The 19,046-nt window shown below is 36.7% G+C and overlaps 1 protein-coding gene and 1 pseudogene across 2 annotated transcripts; one reads left to right on the top strand and one right to left on the bottom strand.

Annotated features, from left to right (window-relative positions):
- Positions 1 to 550: 550 nt before the first annotated feature.
- Positions 551 to 7,419, bottom strand: LOC149052394 (uncharacterized; annotated as a pseudogene). Its single transcript, XR_016183330.1, has 15 exons — positions 6,902 to 7,419; positions 6,369 to 6,471; positions 5,916 to 6,136; positions 5,689 to 5,820; positions 5,254 to 5,410; positions 4,297 to 4,436; positions 3,919 to 4,030; positions 3,728 to 3,811; positions 3,422 to 3,602; positions 3,182 to 3,277; positions 2,702 to 2,794; positions 2,403 to 2,454; positions 2,189 to 2,254; positions 1,657 to 1,828; positions 551 to 1,519 (listed from the first exon to the last, which is right to left on the bottom strand). The product of XR_016183330.1 is annotated as an uncharacterized LOC149052394 (transcript).
- LOC149052393 (NADH dehydrogenase [ubiquinone] 1 alpha subcomplex assembly factor 8-like) lies at positions 7,142 to 13,658 on the top strand. The gene is made up of 3 exons (XM_089195173.1): positions 7,142 to 7,711; positions 10,238 to 10,336; positions 13,437 to 13,658. The coding sequence occupies exons 1-3, from the start codon at positions 7,640 to 7,642 to the stop codon at positions 13,455 to 13,457; spliced, it is 192 nt and encodes a 63-aa protein (XP_089051299.1). The 5' UTR covers positions 7,142 to 7,639; the 3' UTR covers positions 13,458 to 13,658.
- Positions 13,659 to 19,046: the final 5,388 nt, after the last annotated feature.

Below are 19,046 nucleotides of genomic sequence, written 5' to 3'. Positions count from 1 at the left end.
GTGTGGTTTTTGTTCTTCCACCACGAACACACATTCATGGCGCACAGTGAATCCGGGAAACTTTGTGGTTGAATGGTGCATTCTATGACGGAGAATCGATATTTGTCGGTGGTTTTATGAATGGCCTTTAGAGCCGGCAACCTATTTTCACTCGACTTACTGAAGTTTACTTCTTCAGGCTGACCTCCCTGTGAAGGCGCCATAACCCTTTGGAATTGTGCACAATAAATTGTAACGTGGTTTTTGTAACATATTTTTTGTTTGTGTGTCTGTTTACTTTTTTCATGTTTATTTGGTTAATTTCTTGGAAATAAAAGGAAAAAGCACTGTCCATCGAGCATCGCATATCCGATGTTTATCGCATAGTTTCCTAACAAGTTTGACGATAAGTTTTCACGCACTCTAAACTGAACTTGCGGGAAACGTACAAACGGGGGGAATTAACTCGGCAGAGACCACTCGGCTAATAAGAACGGAAATTCTTCTCGGAAGGTCGCATTGCCATGCGTTAAAATACTTGTCCCGCGAACAAAGACACTTAGGCCAAAACGCTGAAACTTTTTCAATTTAATCAGGCTTCAAACGTCACAACAAAATGACCAGGTAAGGATGCGTCAAGGAGCCAAAGTCGATAAAACAAGATTGAATTAATTCGTGGAGGAGAGCTGTTATTTGTCGTGTAAAGTGACTGACTAGTTGACACTGAGCTTAATTTTTTTTAGCTGATTGTTGACACTTGTTCGTAGATTTACATTCTTGAGTGAGAGAGGAAAAGGAACAGGCAGTTGAAAGGACTCACAAGTTACAATCAAGATATTTCTGTGTCTAAATCTGAACTATCTGAATCAGATTCACTGTCACTTCCGTATTCAGCATTGAGAACGGAACGCAGGTCCTCAAAGACTTCACTTTGGCCAAGCTGTTGAACCACGTCAGCTTCATCAGTGTTGTAATCGTCTTCCATCTGAACCTCCTCATCGGCATCATCACAATCCACTTCGGGGAAAATTCTAAGGTCAAACTGAGCTTCACATTCCTCATGGCTACCATCATCATTAGAAAAGAGACCGTGGAGATGACCTGTGAATACGGAAAGCTCATCCATTTTAGTGCGGGCAATGGAGAGTAATGCGCGAGCTCGCTCCGTATCTTTCTGTGCCATCAGTTCCTTTGACCAAGTGTCCAATACCTTCAACTTTCCCTCGAAATGACTGAACATCCGAGCCATTTCTTCTTCTGGTGTTGGCTATTTCCTCTAAGCATCTTTTGCGTGTGAGAAACAAATCAATGAGTTGCCTCTTTAAACAATAGGGAACAGCAGACTGCGGTTGGATGTCATCGTTTAGTACACGCCACAGTGGACTGTCGATGCTTAGCGCGTCTTCAACCGCAATTGTGGAGGGGTATTTACAACCCACCGTGTCAACGTTTTGTCTTGTGTACTCCTTGACCAGCTGTTTAATGGCTCCCATTGCCTTTGTAATTTGCGTACAAAGCCGTTTTGCAATGGCTTGTCCATCTTAAGAATTAACACGACATGAGTCAAAATGATACCCTAGAAAGCCTAGGTTATAATCATTTCAATACGATGTGTTGGTTAGCTGTAATCGGGCTTTTATCGACGACTGTTAGCATTGGAACATATCAATGCAATACCTGCATATTTCTTCATCAGTTGTAAGAGAAACCACCTTTCTGAGCACTTGAAATGCATGGATAATAGCAAGTCTTCTCGACGCTTGTCTTGCAAATCGCGGAGGTATGCAATATACTGTCAGGAGACCATCGGGGTTGGCCGCCCTCAAGGTTCTTTAGCTGTTGATCCAACCTATTACCAGCGTAAAGGAAAACAGTGGAGAAACCCAAAATTTGGTTGAAATTATTGGTTTGGATTTGCATTGCTTTGAAGTGCGATTGGCAATCAAAACCTGCCCTGAGAACCCAGTAAAATACCAATAACGACTTCCATGTTTAATGACATGGAATTGTCCATAATTCTGATTGCCCGACTGCCTGATTGTCTGTTTACTTCTATGATAAGCTATTTCTAGATTTTGTGGCTGGTAATGAGTTCTTTGCTTTGTTTTGGCGGACCTCATTTGAAAATCGTTTTAATATCCTTACGTAAAGATCATTTAGTTCCCAGATTAGGGGAATAAATTGCAGGATCCAAAATATGGTTTCATACCTGTCAAGCTGATCGGTCAGTACTTTCCAAGTTTCAGATGCCGGGAAACATTTTTGCAGGTTTGTTCTGTTAACGAACAGTTTGAAAATTCAGAAGACAAGTATCAGAGAAAGTCAGGAGAAATGACAGAAAGTGATGGACCAAAAGTGACACATTTCCTGTAAAATTTGGGGTAAACATTGTATGAAAACCAGATCCCCATGCTACTTCATACCTTACACAGAAAAACTGCCTCAACTTGTCCTGGTAATCATCTGGTGATGAACCTTCAAGTAGGAAACGTAAAATCATTAACGAACTTGTAACTGTTTAAGTAACTTGCGTGTACTTATCTGAACTTCAGTTGTGGTACTCTAATTTCCTCTTAAGCACTTCAAAACATTTATCACTCTGTAATCAAAAGGGGGGCAAAGTACAATGGAAATCATTCATTTGTCATGATTATTATTGGTCGTTAAAGGTGAACCATTCCAAATAAGTTCCCCTCACTGAATAGGCGAAGTTTGTACGTACTGGGTCTTCCTGTACTGTCTTCCTGTGCTTTGTTAGCCGTAGATTTCTCCATAATGCTCCACTCTGAGACGCTGGATACGTCCACCTTAATACCTTGGTAATAGTAAAATGGGGCTGTATCATCATCTAGACATACCTATGTATCTAACAAAGTTACATTTATCGAAGTTTCATTTTCTAGTATTCCGCAATACCCAAATGTCAATTCGCTAATGAAAGGAAAGAATATACAATTGATTGTATCAAAATAGTGCACCACTTAAGCTGACGACATTTGAATGAAGTTGGTCCATGGAGTATGAAAACATACCATGTGGTTTCTTTACAAAAGTTCTTAAGGAACGTTAACCGTACATGTATTTACGACATAAAGCTCAACAGGACGCACATGCAATGAAGTCTAATTCTTTTTAACACGTAAAGGAACAATGTAATTAGTTGAAGGGAAAAATAAAGAAAGTAACGAAATCAAATCCCTACCTGTCTCATTCAACTTCTCAAGAAGCAAATTGAGTTGCTCTTCAGTTTCTTTCTCCGTTTCCACTGCTTTCTTTAAATGGTCACGAAGTTGTTCTCCTAAATTTTTGGGAATAACGAAACATGGTGAAAAACAGAAAGATAACGATTGAGTTTATGAAAACATATCACAAATCGTTTATAATATGATTTACTATGGTGATAACTGTATTTGTAAAACGTGAAGATAAACAGCTAAATTACCAAGGTTCGAAATTGACTTTTTAGCGTAATGCATCAAGAAGTCAGTTAATGTATCAACTCGGTGGGCTGGAGTCATTTCCTTCGTTATTTTTGCTGTTGGCCTCAAGTAAGACCCCAGTCTCTCCATCACCTCGCCATCACTCATCCCGAACCCTTCCAGCCGTCTTCCACTGTAGTTGACCTGGCGTTACAAAAGACCAAACAAAGCTTCATGAAAACAATAACTGTTTTAGAGTAAGCATGCATGTGTTTTTCAATACCTTTCAACTCCTCAAAAGTGTTCAAAAGGAAAATATTTCAAAATACCTGACAAGAAACTTTGTGTCCATAGCAGTGAAATGCAGGTATCGCAAGAGTAACATTTTCAAGCAATGTTTCCTGGTGCGTATTCTACAGAGAAGATAAATTAAAAACAACAGGGCATCATTTAACAAGCAAAGATGCCAGAGTACCATGACCACAACTTAATTCAAATAAAACCACTAAAAAAATCTTACTCTCAAATGTGTATCCAGCACACATGCAATATCATAGAAGAAGCGAATGTTGATAGCTTAATCTTGCACATGATTTTTAATCCATTTTAGCAAATACACAGCATTTCCAATCCTCTTTAATAAAAATATAATCATTATTAGCCACAATGTCCATGCAGTAATTTATTTGTTCCCTAGTTTCATTGAGTACCCTAATAGAAATGGTGTATAAAACAGAGTTATGCTATACAGCAGTACAACTATCATATACAAATTCTTTCCTTAGGAACCTAAAAGTGACATGTCTCTTAATTTATGCATCCTACAAGGCATTCTGGTTACATATTTCCTAACAATAGCTGACCAATAATGTACAGATTTCCTTTTGCATGTACATACTCTTCTCCTCTCCTTAAGCTGAAAAACTTCAGTGGCACTTCGTGCTTGCAGCCTCCACCAAAGAGGACTGTCTCATCGAGCTTTGTGGATTTGTTTTTGGAACGGAGATTGGAACCAGCTTGAAACTGATTACACTGCTACTACAACAGAAAACATTTAACTCTTAATCTTCAACTTCCTTTCTACCTTTTCTTGAGATGTCATTTAAAGCAGAAGTATCAAAGATAAAAACAGAACAGGAATTAAGATCTATGTAGCATTCATGTACGTGTAGCATTCAAAGTAGATATGGGTTGTTGGAGGTGAACCCTCACATTAGAAATTAAACATTAGATTATGGGAAAGGTGGCAAGGAAAATATTGGCAGAAAATAATAATCATTCATCAATTTCTCATAAAAATTTAAAAAATGGGACAACCAAATAAATTTACTGCTTGATAAACAACCCCCCCTTTTTCATTCAGGCTTGAGACCAGCAAGAGTGACAGTAGACACCCTTGGCAGAGTTAGTTGTGTAAGCAAATACAAAGATATTACCTTTAAAGACCATAAATCAGTTACAAAAAAGAGGGAAAAAACCGTATTTGAAAAAAAATAAATAAATAAAAAATAGAAAAAGATCAAGGAAAAGAGGGGGCTGCAATAAAGATTATGTACTTGTTCTTGAAGCTGACAATTCACACAGTTCTTGTAAATTAAGTTTACAGAACAAACTAACAATATATTTGAGCTAGATGTATTTTGGGCAAAATGTTACCAAAGTAATTAACCCTTCAAACTGTACCATATTTAAATTATTCAACACTAACATCATTATTACTAGTAACGAACACAATTGTTACTTTTGGTCTCTCATTGCAATGGTTGAGTAGTGGTATGAGTACTGATGGGTAACAAAAGGTTAGAGCAACGCAACAAAATACAAAGTAAGAGAAAAAGTCCTTTGGTTCACACACCACTGACTTACTGCTTGGTCTTTTGCTGTAATTAGCTAGAAATGTATCTAATGAACAGTTCTTCTCCATGATTTGAGGACTTCCTACTAGTTCCAGCACTGCATTTGTGGATACATCCAAACAATGCATCAACAGAGATAAATAAACTTCCCTTCTCCTACAATTAGATGCCAAAATCTTATTAGAAATGTCATGTTAAAAATATTTCTTATGCCTAAATGAATGAAAAACAATGGAATAACTCATGCTAAGACCAGTTGCCACACTATGAGGACCACTAGGAAAAAGAGAGAATCATAAAGATTCAAAACAATGTTTCTTGTCTAAATTATATCATTCATTATGCCAAGACATATAGTGATAGTCATTTGAGATTTCTAAAGGTAAATATTACCCACATTAGACATTTCATCTGAAGGATGACTTATCACAAACCTTAGGACATGCAGGACATTCATGATCATTCTCATAAGAAGGATTGAATTGCTTCAGGTTACTCAACGTGCTAGATATATACTGGAACTCGCAGAAACAATCTCCAACAAGGAGCCGGTAGATGTCCTTAATCTAAAGGAATACAAATAATTTATTTATTGTATAAATTAAGAAAATAAAAAGGAATTCATAAGCATAAGATAAAAAATTACTGAATGAATACTTACGTAAACCTTTGAAGCAGGTGGGACCAGCCACTGCAGTGCCTGACATATTGACCTTAAAGACACTCTACATTCTAAGAAAATGTATTGGAGCAAGGCCATAAATTCAAGGTCAAAGGCTACCTGGGGCTGTTTTGGAGTAGATGGCCAGAAACCATTCCTGAACAGCGTTATGGCTTCTGGTTCATGCTCGTAACATTTGATTTCGATGGGATTCTGCTGCCCTGTGTAAAGACAAACACCATAGAGTGTCCATAGTCGTATTCTTCTATAATAATTGTTTATTTATTCCTGTCTGTGTTGAAAAAAAACAATTAAAACACAAACAAAGACCTTCCTGGAAGAGGTAACCTAACTATTTAAATATAACTATAAGTAAAAAGTAGTACTAGTAATTGCAGACTGGCAACCTATCTCACAATATAGTTACATATTGCACAGCTGCTAGTTACTTACCATGCAAACCAACAGCTATAATGTCACGCACATATCCATGATCCATGTTGTGAGGTGTGGTCCATACACACTCACCAAACTGATATGGCACAAATCTTCCATCCTAAGAGCATAAAATATCCTACATGAATCAGGTGAACACAAATCACACACCATTTAAATCAGCCAACTCTTTCAAAATTGCCAAAAATAAACTTTACTTTGTTCTGAGTATAGAGCAAATTACATGTATGCTTGCAAGAAAAAATTATCCTTACTGCTTTCGCTTTTTCCTCTGTATAAAAATGGGTCAGGTCTCATTGACATAATACACATTGAAGTTGAGAAAAAACTACATCAAGTGAAGTAATTGAATAGAGGTGATAATTATGGAGTTGTAAGAAAAAAAAGATGGATATCTCTGCAATTAAACCACGAGACAACGTACTTACAAATGAAATTGCCTAACGGCCAGAGTACACAAGAAATCGGGTTTCACAACACAATTGAAAAGGTGACTGGAGGAGATTGTCCTCCATAAATCTTCAACTCACTTTCCAAACTTCCGGGTGGTGAAGTGATCTACCGCCTGCGTGAACTAAATTGATGTGATCTGCGCATAGGAATTGCCCTGGACTGCAGTGAAGGCATCTGCCGCACGCCTCTTCTTCGCAAAAAGGAATGACACACATCTGCCCCAAAGGCAAAGCCTGTCTGGTCAACAGCGCTGAGACGAGCTGCTCTCGCGCATTGAGCCAAGACAAAGCCAGCGTGGCTTTCCTCTCATGGTAAGCTTTTAACTTGCGCTTCAGTCGCACTTTTTTTACTTTTAGATCTTTGGTTGGTTCTCAAACCATGATATTCGTCAATATGGGGAAGGTCTTCTTGGTCTGGAGAAAAACCGCCGCACGTGTTTAGAGAAGATCCGGCGACTACAGACGTTGTATCAGTTAATTGCTGGGCGGTATATCGAACTGGAACACTAAACGTCGACTTTCTTATAGCTTTTCCTCCTTTAAAAGTAACTACATTCAAACTTTTTTTTCGACCTAAAATCGCGTTTAGGAGGCATAATGGTATCCAAAGCTTTTCCAAAGCCGCGTTTCAAGGGTTCGCAGGCTATGGCACCAGGCCTTGAATCCTTTCAGGTCTCGATAGGTAAATAGGCCCTACTTTGACCGCTTGTATGCGTTAATTTGATTCTAATTAAATCCGCATGTAAGCGGTTAATTATGAGCGAATCGGGTACTCAAAGATAGCGGATAAGGCCAAACGAAGATTTACCTGAAATAATGAGCTTAATGGGAAAAGATTACAGAAGAATCTCGGGCTTAGCGAAGCCTCTTGTGGAATGCAAAACAGAGGTGAGAGTTTACTAGGCACATTGTGTTCACTACGCCTAAGTCGTACGAGTAGTTAACGCAACGTAAGTACGTTTTAACAAAGTCAAGTTCAAGATTGCACAAGACTTGGCTATGAAATGCCGGTACATGTAGCTGCAAGGGGTTGTGGCTACCGAATTTTCCGGTTTATACGCAGATTTCTTTTTCTTAGCATTGCTCGTATCAATTTAAACCGTGACGAATTACCTAATAGGAAAGTTATTTGAAACCTACCAAAAAAAGATGACATCGAAGGCACGTGAGGTTTGGTTAATTGTTTATTTTTAACTGAGCGTACCTAATGCTAAGGATTTAGGTATATTTTTCTCCTCGGCAAAATAGCGATTACATGTAGTTGCTGCTTTAGATGAATTCTTCAGGACAAATTTATCATCGGGTTCTTTTTTATTATTTCTTGTCTTGTTTTGCTTTGTTTTGTTTCTATTTACCCTCCAGCATAATGCAACTTGTGATTAAATCAACCAAATGCAGAATATATTCTTTGTTTCCCCACTAAAATGAAACAAACAAAAGTTTAGTGAAAGTCTCATTTTTTTGATGACAGCTCAGCAAATGATCACAGTGTGATAAATGTGTGATAAAAGTGTCCCTAAAGATCAGCCACATGTCAGCTGTTAAAGCACAAAGGGAAGATTTGTTTGTTGCTGCACTCTGGGATCACAGAGAGTAACTTAACTGTTCAATAAGTGTCTTCTTCTGAATTTCAAATTTGGCAAAGGTTACAATTTTGCTCCCTAATGTGACTTACTCAAAGAATAAAAAAGGAAACTATAAGAAATAAATTAAAAGCACTGTTGCTGCAAAAACTCATGTTTGACATAATTTATTTAAAATTTATAGATTTTTTCTATCCATTTCATTTTCATTAAGCCTTCATCAATTTTCTAATAAGCTGAGAGGTTTATATTATGAATTATATTCAGCTACCCTCTATTTATACCAAATGGAGGCTGTTATGTTTATTATCCCTCAATATTTTTCAACATGCGGGAAAATTGTTTATGAACAGCCTACTGTTGATGGTGTGGGAGGTTTACTCTTCAGTGTCCTCTGAAATGATTTTATGAACAAAAGATACATGTTTCTTCTTCTATAACAACCACACAATTAATGCTCTTCACCTTTAATTAACCTTTTAACTCCATAAGTGACCAAGACAGAATTTCTCCTAAGAATATTAATACATTATCAAGCAGACAAGTGATGAGAATAAAGAAGAATATTAATTAGGGGATTATTAGTTGATCCAAAAACAAATTCTCCAAACTAACATCACAAGAACTGTATGGGAGAGAGTACAGAGAATTACTAATGAGATCTTGGGAGTTTTAAACACAGAGTTTTCCATATTGGACGTAAGGTTGGAAAATTAGGGAATATCACTTCAGGTACTGTGTTGGATATCCCCAAGTCTTCTGTCATGTAATGGGTTTAGACCGGTTGCCTTAACTAGCAAATAAATTTGTTGGATTATAATGGTATTTATTGATCATGAGTAATTTATTGTAAAAGTGAGGTTGCTGATGTATTTTTAGTCTAACATGTGATGTTGTGATTAAAATATGAAAAAAGAAGGGGAAAAAACAGAGATAAACAAAGACAGAAACCAACTTAGGCCACTGCAAAATACAAGAAATCAAATTGCTGTTTTTGCCTCTGATTGGTTGATTAGATAGTGCTAATATTTTAGCCAATCACAGACCAGTCATGGAAAAGTTTAGTTCCAATATAAGATTGTTTTTAGGCCCAATTAAATTTATAGATAGCACTGTGTATGATGAATAAAAAGATCATTACAGCATTCAAATCTGTCCAGGGCGTGAAATTGCGCCTAATACAGGCGCCAATGCGACTAAATTTTTCACTTTGGCGACCAAATCCTGGAAATTAGTCGCCAAATTGGCGACTAGAATGTTTCATCATAATCTTACCAAGAGATATAGTGAATTAAAAAGATTTGCAAAGATAAATCCGCGGCGAACTTCCTCGTTAAGTTTGTTTCCAAAACGCACATGCATCTCGACCGATAACTAGACGCCATCTTGGATTTAGGTGAGCTTTAACGTTGTATATCGTCCATCCTAGTGTCCACTTTGTAGCACGTTAAAGATCTTTTCCCAAATTTAATTTTGGAGGGTCTATCTAGAACGCCGACAGCTTAAAAAAAGGTTTTGTTTGTCTTTGAAAATGGCGACCAACTTTTTTCCACTTGACTACCACTTTGAAGAATTTAGGAGCCATTAGTGGCTATCAGAAAAAAAAATTAATTTCATGCCCTGCTGTCCCAAATTGTCTCCTCTTAGCCAACCAGCTGAAATCTTGACCCTTTTACTTTCAAGATCCAAGAATTGACTCACTCAATTGAAAACCTTACTCAGTTTGTTTTAAGTATTGAGAATATGCCTGAGATTGTGGTAATGCTCAACCAAAAGGTTCTTGTCAGATATCTTATTTTCTTGATGATTATATTTTTAATCATTTTTTCAGGCCCTTCTTTATGGAAGCTGTGTGTCCCAGAATGACAACATAACCAAGCATGCCTGTGATAAGGAGTTTCAAGCACTTAAAGCCTGCATAAGACAAGCAGTAAGTTTTCTGGGAGACTGGTCAGGGTCTCTTTTCTTTCTGAATTTAATTAGCTTGGATATCATGTTAGATTTTAAACCACAAACTTCAGTTATCATGACAAGATAGTCATTTGAAGATGGGCACAAAAGTGTCCTTTCAGGGAATTAATGAAGGGGTAAGTTTCTAAAGAAACTGTGGTGCTGCGTCGGTGGGAGAGTATAGAAGGTAATTTAGTGTTAACAACTGGGTTGAAAACGTAAATTAGCCACCGTAAAGAGTAAAAAAGCTGACGTTTCGAGCGTTAGCCCTTCGTCAGAGCGATTAGAGGAATTGTGGGTTGTGTATGGATATATATGTAGAAAGTGGAGCTACGCCATTGGTGGGAATATGATGACGAAAAAACATTGGTTTGAAATGAACTCCTGACTAAAAAGTTGCCTATGTTTTTGTCACGTTTGAATGAAATAAGTGGGGGTTGCGAAAAGATAGTGCCAGTCTCTGAATCGTTTTGGAGTAATTTAAAATTTTTAAGAATGATAGATTTAACTGCGTGGTTGTGAGGGTGAAATGTAAGAGTAAATGGAATGCGATCCGTGTTCTCCTTCTCGGCCGTTTGTAGTGCTGCCTGTCGATCGATTTGTTGGGCACGGTGGTAGCCCGCTTGAACGACAGAAACAGGATAGCCGCGTTTATCGAAAAACTGGCACATTGCCTCTGATTTTTCGGAAAAATCAGAGTCGTCACCACATAAACGACGAAGTCTGAGAAACTGTGAAAAAGGTATGGAGTTCTTGACGTGTGATGGATGTGAGGATGAATACAACAAGTAACTATGTGAATCTGTAGGTTTGTAGGTTTTTAGTCAGGAGTTCATTTCAAACCAATGACCAATCTGGAACTTTTAAATGCGCTCGCTCACGATGCAAAACTTGTCCTTTCATTCACAACGTACAGAAAATATCGGGACCCAAAAGATCCATTAAGATCATTGATCACTTTACGTGTACCTCCGCCAATGTTATTTACTGCATAACTTGCACTTATTGCAATAAGTTATACATCGGCGAGACAGGAAGACGACTGGGTGACCGATTCCGAGAACACCTTCGCGATGTGGAAATAAATGACAAGGACGCATCCAAGCCAGTCGCTAGACACTTTAATCTTCCTTATCATTCTAAACAGCATATGGCAGTTTGCGGCCTTTCCTTACATCTAGGCAGTTCGGAAAGCCGTAAAACACTAGAACAAAAATTTATATTTCAAATCGGCACCCTTAATCCCCACGGAATCAACGAGCGCTTTTCATTCAACTAATTTATTCCTGTTTTTTCGTCATCATATTCCCACCAATGGCGTAGCTCCACTTTCTACATATATATCCATACACAACCCACAATTCCTCTAATCGCTCTGACGAAGGGCTAACGCTCGAAACGTCAGCTTTTTTACTCTTTACGGTGGCTAATTTACGTTTTCAACCCAGTTGTTAACACTAAATTACTTTCAGGGAATGGTATGATTAAAATAGAAAGGTTTGGCTTTTTGTGCAGCACTTTCTTTGTTAGAAATGTCCATAGTTTCTTTCAGCGGGTAATTTGTTAAACACAAGGAGTTAATGACTGGCTTCAAGGTATAAAGTGAGTTTTCTTTTCCCAAGGCTCTCAAATGTTCCTTGAACTGGAGCCAAAGGCAACAATTAGGGTCAAATGAAAAATGGCTTTGGGTTGGGAGGTATAAAATTGTAATTTTAAATAATTGCAAAAGTATTTGGAGTACTTACATACTTAAACATGTACTCTCAAACTAACTCTTACACTCTCAAATGAGTCAGCTTTAGTCAGAATTAATCAGATTCATCCTTTCATCAGTGGGTACTGTCCTACAGTGAAAGAGGGATGGGGTTTAACTTTTTATTGTCAAATTGTTGGTGTCATTTTTCGTTAATTTCGCTCTGATTTTAATTAACAGTCATCAACAAAAATTAGGGACTCAAGATAAATAAGAGACTACAGCAAGTCACCTAGACATAGGAATGCTGTGCTTTTTCTACTTAAATTTAAATACTTCTTACCTATTATAATGTAATAATAATCATTAAATACTGAAACAAAATGTTTCATTCCTGATTAGTCTACTGTGAATGAATTGAAAAATAAGTTATTGAGTGCAATACACTGACTTGAAATTAAAACTTTTAAAGATAACTTAACAACACTAAACTCTTTAGTAGTTTAGAGAAAACATTTAAATTTGATGTGTCCATCACTGTCTACATTTTAATGAATGATCAAATCAAACAATATAATTATCTTAAGGCATTTTCCAACAGGTTGAAAATGTTTTTTTAGAAATATGCACCAGGAAATTGGACAAAGAGTAGTATTTGTATGAGGTTTTGTTTAGAACATATCATGCATAAAAGCATATCAAACAGCTCTGACATTTCATAATTTATGGTTTCTCGTTATATGTTTTGAAAGTTTTTCAAACAACACTCCAATGGCTGGTTCATTTAACAAAACTTTCTAAACATCACTGATGCCTTTGAATTAAGAGATGTACTTGACCTCATGTAACTGTTATGCTGTCACATACATTTCCCATCTGCTCTCCTGTGCTCACATGTGTCAATTCCTGCAAGAACACTCTGTCAGCCAAGGAAATCACAGGAGCACAATGATATTCAAGAATCGTTAATCTATACACATGCATTGCCTATTGTCTGTTTTTAACCCTTTACACTCTAACATCAATATATATGCATATTCTCCATACTTTTCTCTGTGTTCTGACAAGGAGAAGTTGCTCAACAGTCAAAAACTTTTTTTTTTTGACAAGGAGAATTTGCTCAACAATCAAGGTATTTTTTGTCAGTGGTTTAATTTAATGGATGACTTTTGCAAGGCAAAACTAGTTCGTAGTCACTATCTGGGGTTTTAGGATTAGACAAAGGTAATAATCAAATTATAGAAAAACTGGTGTGCCTGGCCTTTTTGTTTACCTTATGAGAAGATGTTAGTAAAATAGGGATTCTTATCAAATATTATCATGTAATATTTTATATTTTTATCTCTCTTAAGTTTTCTCATCGTTTTATGATGCATTTCTGTTGCAGGCAAAGAAAATTAAAGTGTAGACAGGACGTCACAGGCAACCCACTGACTTTTTGCGTGGGGTAAAAATATTATAAGAGGAGACATTTAAGCTTGTGAAAACTGATAAAAAGAATGTCTCTGTCGGTAAATATATAAATACGGTAAACTGATGCTTATAAGTGCCCTCTCCTCCCCCCCTCCCCCCTCCCCCCTTCCATTTATAAGCCCTCGGTTAAAGGCTCATCTAAGCATTAAATTATAAGCTCCCCCCGATATAAGCCCTGTTCTAGCTTTTCTTGTTTCTACAATACCAAAGTAGGAGAAGCCTCAGTGCTGTGACTTGGACATAGAAATTTTAATGATAGAAGAGCAAAGATGAACTTTTGAGAGAAAAGTCTGTTTTCTCAGTTTTGCTACGTACCAGTTTTCTTCATGTTGCCAGTTTTTATCGTGCCAAATGTATTGAAACTAATTTGATTTATTATGACGTTTTGAATCTTAATGAAAAACGAGTAAATAAAAAACGTATTTTGATCAGCACTGCACTAGCCTTTTCTATTCCGGTTACACGTCCCCACGGCTATAGGTCCCTCTGCTAATAAGCCCTCCTAAAACCCCTTACGAAGTTGTATAACCCCTGAGCTTATAATCGGCAGGTTTGTTTGTGTTGTGGAACTTTAAGGATTTGCCTCAGAAGGAATGGTGCTATTCTTAACTCAAAATTTTGATTCCGTTTTGATTGACGTATAAAATCGAATAGAGACGTCGACGAGTTGGTCTTCAATCCAGTACAACTTATTAGAAGTTGAACATATAGAAAAGTGAAATATCTTTAGTAAAAAAACAATTTTGTTTTTTTTGTATAAGGATTTCATGGCGAATAAAGCAAGGTAAACATCGCCAATTATTATAAAAGCTTCAGTCGCGAACGAGTTAAATTCTCAACCTTTCCTCTCGTAACTTAACACCGGGTCTCACAATGCGTGACGCTTTCATGAATCAATTGCTTGCTTTTTCTCATGACGTGAGCTCGGGACGCCTGTGCGTAAAGATATTTATATAATTACTGAGGCGCGTTCTGCCAGCATGGGTTAACTGTGCCTACATTGCTTATTTCTTCTTCTTCTTCTTCCTCGTCAGTTCTCAGGTCGCCGTCAGAATTAATATTCATGTCTAATATCGGGGTATTTTTTAAAATAATTGCAAGTGTCAGTTTCCTTTGAAGCCTACAAACAAAATGAGTTGCTTTCAAATTCGTGTTGTGGAGGTTCCTGACTGCATAGCAAAAATTCAAATAGCCTCCCTTTGTTAAAAATGGTTGTTCGGTTGGCTGATGAAGCTTATTTTCCTCGTGTGACAGGCATGTCACGTCGGCGAAGGATAAATTAACGCGCGCAAAATAATGCAAAGGTTTGATAGCGGAAGTTTGTTTCCTTTTTTTTTTTTAAATTGGTTTAGCTAGCCAAGAAGAAAGACAACGAATTTTTTCAGTATTAATTTCCTAAAGAACAACATAGGTTACGTTTTTCAGCTAATTGTTGTACGCGTGACTTAAACGCATCACGCGATCAAAATTATTGTCTTAGCTCTAAATTTATTTACAACAACGCTTAACAGCAGCTGTAAAAACCTTTACTTTTCTGTGTATTTATTCTCTGCTGCTTATGTGGATAAATGCAATCAGGCTCTGCAAGTGTAAAGGGACAATCAATATTCAGGTACTTAATGTAATAGCCTTAACCCTTAGTAGTCAATTATTTTATCCTTCTTGCAGCAAAATTGTTAATTTAAAGACGGTGAGCAATTTTTTTCGGTGTATCGCAAAATGATTTCATTTGCGGTACATATGTCGATTCTGTTGATGAATACGTGCTTGCTTTGCGCTCTAATGGAATATTTATTCTTCACTATTTATCTCTAGAACGTATAGTCTGTTATTCGATCCATCTAGTTTCTTTAGGTTGTGTGATATCACCGAAAAATGAACTGTACAATGAACTTTCTTAGTGCTTTCAAATCAAAGAAAACATAGCACTTCGGTAAAACTGATCAAAATCAATTTTCTCTCCATAAACATTACTACAACGTCGCGTAAACTGCTGACGAGAATCAAAAACAATCAACTTGTTAAAATGTCCAAATGCTTAGCGAAACACATCGAGATTTAGTGGTAAGATCTTCGGATTTCATATGGAAAAATCTGCATGGGAGCGTCCACTTTGAATTGTTGTTTTACATTTAATATATAACAACAACAAAAAAGAGGAAAAATTGGCGATTAGTTCGTAAAACCAAAAATTTGAAAGTTAAATGAAAACTGAGTTGGAGACAAGAAGCAGTCAGCTTGTGGATGATGCGGGTTCTAAAAATTACTAACATTCCATTTTTTTTTTCTCGTCCACATGAGCCTTTCTTTCCTCAGCATCAATGAAAAAATAGAAAAAAAGAAAAACATTCTTTGGCTACATGCTCTTTAGGAAGACGTAATAACTACTAGAGTTTCAATAACTTTTAGTCTATAAATAACTTCCCTAGTCTATAACTGTTTACTTCCAAACAATAAACTCTTAATTCTCTAAACCATACCGGAGCTTTCTCAGGAAAGAGGGTAGTGGGAAAAACGCGATTCATCAAATCCCTTGTTCCTTTTTCAACGAGTGATGATAAAAATGCTCGTCCTCTGGTTAGGTATTAAAAATAAGTCCGCAATGCGTACATGTGTGGCTCACGAAATTTAGCTGCTTTTTGTCTCATTGGGTTTCTGTTAGAAGAGCTAATATCTGATTACCATTAGATAGTTTTCAATATTAATCCTGTTCATTAATAACACAAGATAACTAGCATACAAAAGTACCGAAATGTTCATTCTGAAGATGAGTTATTGGCCAAACTTTGGTTTGGAGGTCTCATTTTGACAACAAATGTTGCACATGTAACCCGAGGATTTTAGAAACATCAGCATAATCTTCCATAGTGATCTGAGAGATTCAGTGACGATTATGTTAACGTAACGAAGTGGAATTGACTTCTGAAGTTTGTTGGTTGCTTGTCTTTTCTAAGGCAAGTGATGTGAAATGAACTCTAGGGAAGGATTTCATATGAATATTTTTGACATTTTGTGTACCAGTACACAAGGACAAAACTTTGTAGAAGGGCAGGGACATTCGGGAAATGATGTAATCTAAACTAGAAGCTATTGGGAGCTTTTTTGGTTTGAATGTGTGACTAATTTTGGACAATATATACATGTAAAGTAACACAATGCTGAGTGTAGGTTTCTTTTGTCCATTAGGGTATAAAGTTCAACTTTCAGTTGGTTGAGAGCAAAATGTTTACTGTAATTATTGTATTTAGGTTTTGTGGGACTGTATTTTCAGTAAAGAATACAGAAGATATGAGGTTGCAAATGGAAGAGTCTAGGGAAAAAAGGATAGGTGCATTACAAGATCAGAACACAAGCAATATTTTAATGTATCATATGTTGAGTTAAGTACTCTGAAGTAACATTACATTAACGTTGCTAATAATTTTTAACCCAATACCTGGAGGTGTTATTTAACAGAAAGTTCAATAGAGATAGTTTCACCATAATAGATTTCAGGAACAGTAATCAGAGACATAACTTCAACACAGCAGAGCACTGTACAGGCAAGTGCATGATAGTATCATATGATTTAGACTACCGGAAGCTTTCAAGTTTTCTTATTATTGAAATTGTAATTTCATGCCAGTGAGTTTACCAAATTCAAGTTATGGGGAAAAATGAATAGGTGAACCTTGACATCATCATGCAAATGGTCAACTTCACATCATCATGCAAAGTGCTAATCTACCGAATAAAAAGGTCCAAAACAAACATGGTAAGCAACTGAACTTCATGTATCACTTTGTGTTAGAGCACACAAGAGGACGTGTGAGACCTGCTTCACTCTAATTTGCTAGAACAAGATTGAATTTCTGGTACCAATCAAAATTCAGAATGACTGACAGTTTGGAACTGATCTGTTAAGACTGTGCTTTTAAGGGGTCTACAGATGTGATAAGAACCCTGGGTCTCCGAGGATACCTGATGGCTAACTTTTAACTATAAACGTAACAAATGTCAGTTCCATCGAACTGCCTTCATAAAAACTCAACAAAGTCCAAGCAACATGTAAGTTAATTAAAGTGTACTTTGGTATTCTAAATAAGCAGAAGTAAATTTTTCACAAACAAAAAATGTTGAGCTCATAGCATGTGTGCAGTTTAAAGTATTTGAAAAATTTAAAAGTGCTTATCATATGAGAAATCATGTTATTAATTATTCATAATGTATACGTGAAAGATACACATTCACAGGAAATCAACAAACTGATGGCAGATAAATTTGACAGTATTGACTAAATGAAGTGTGTGCCATCAAAATTTGTCCTTCAGCTGATTTCTTGCTCAGGAACGCAATTTTGTTAGTTTATCAATATACATAAAAGTATCCAAGCTTTTGTTTATTTTTGTCAGCTACAGCATGTATCAATCAGAACAACCTACTTTGTGTAAATCTCATTGGTTTCTCATGTGATCTATTATTGCTGAGCCTAGTTTTTATTATTTTGTTCATGAGTTATTACTTTTTCACTGATGATAAATGAAAAAGGCACCTAGCTATTTTCAGCTAATCAAAAAAGTGCAATTTTTCATGTATATCAGTATTGTGATGAATTCACCAAACCAAACAAAAAACTGAAAAGGAGGCGTAGTCTACCAAATAAAGGCCTAATACACATGTATTGCTACCAAGTATAGATACCAAAGCTTAATATCTGAACCATTATGAAGAGAATCTAGAAGACTGCCAAGCTTGAAGGAAGTCATGAAATGTTAAGGTCTGAATAATTCTGGCCATAACTTGGAAAACATAACACTAATCACATTTCAGTTAACATTAAAGCATTAGGCTCCTATTCATATTTTAATAAAAGCGAAACCACTCTGTTACTGAATTCCATTACTCCCCAAAGTTTGGAATCAATCACAATAGACGTTTAGCACCATGTTAATGACAAACTGCAGTTTCAGGTTAGGCGTTAGACGTTTGTGACTTTTATTGGTTTAGCTATGTAAACATGAAAGTGTAATTTCATTTAAAGGGGCTGTCAAATCGAATTGCCAGACAACAGCAGTGCCTGATTTTCTGATGGCAACAAAAAAGTCCTATTTTCACTCACTGGCTAAAAAATTGTTTATTCTATTTGTATTCAATGACATGTAATGCCATGGGGTGGCAGGGTATTCTGCAGTTTAACCAGAATTTTATCTTAGCATTTACTAAAAAGACTGGTTGAGTAATTTTCTCACTGAGCATGTGGCATAAACAGAAATTCAGGATAAAAAAACATTCCAGTAAATGACTTACGTGAAACGTGACCTCATAGATAGTCAATAATGACTCCCAAGTTTCAATGTGGCACAACCTGCACTAAAGGTCCAGACCGTGAAATGTTGGCCTGTGAGAGCACAACTCCACGCTGTAATCCACTTAGAAGACAAGCCGACTGTAGGAAAGCCGGCGTGTGTGGCGTGTCTAGCAAACAATCATTTTTCTTTTTCTTCTGGCATTTCAGTTAGAGACTTTTGCTTCCTTTTCATATGTT

This window comes from Pocillopora damicornis, chromosome 1 (assembly GCF_964200805.1).
Source record: "Pocillopora damicornis chromosome 1, jaPocDami1.2, whole genome shotgun sequence".
Lineage (NCBI taxonomy): Eukaryota > Metazoa > Cnidaria > Anthozoa > Scleractinia > Pocilloporidae > Pocillopora > Pocillopora damicornis.
This window is presented reverse-complemented; position numbering and strand designations above follow the sequence as displayed.

Excerpts from the sequence above, each read along its gene's own strand:
- LOC149052393 (XM_089195173.1), top strand. The coding sequence starts at position 7,640 with ATGAGCTTAATGGGAAAAGATTACAGAAGAATCTCGGGCTTAGCGAAG. Across the intron at positions 7,712-10,237 it reads TTGTGGAATGCAAAACAGAG|GCCCTTCTTTATGGAAGCTG; the intron begins GTGAGAGTTTAC and ends TCATTTTTTCAG. Across the intron at positions 10,337-13,436 it reads AAGCCTGCATAAGACAAGCA|GCAAAGAAAATTAAAGTGTA; the intron begins GTAAGTTTTCTG and ends TTTCTGTTGCAG.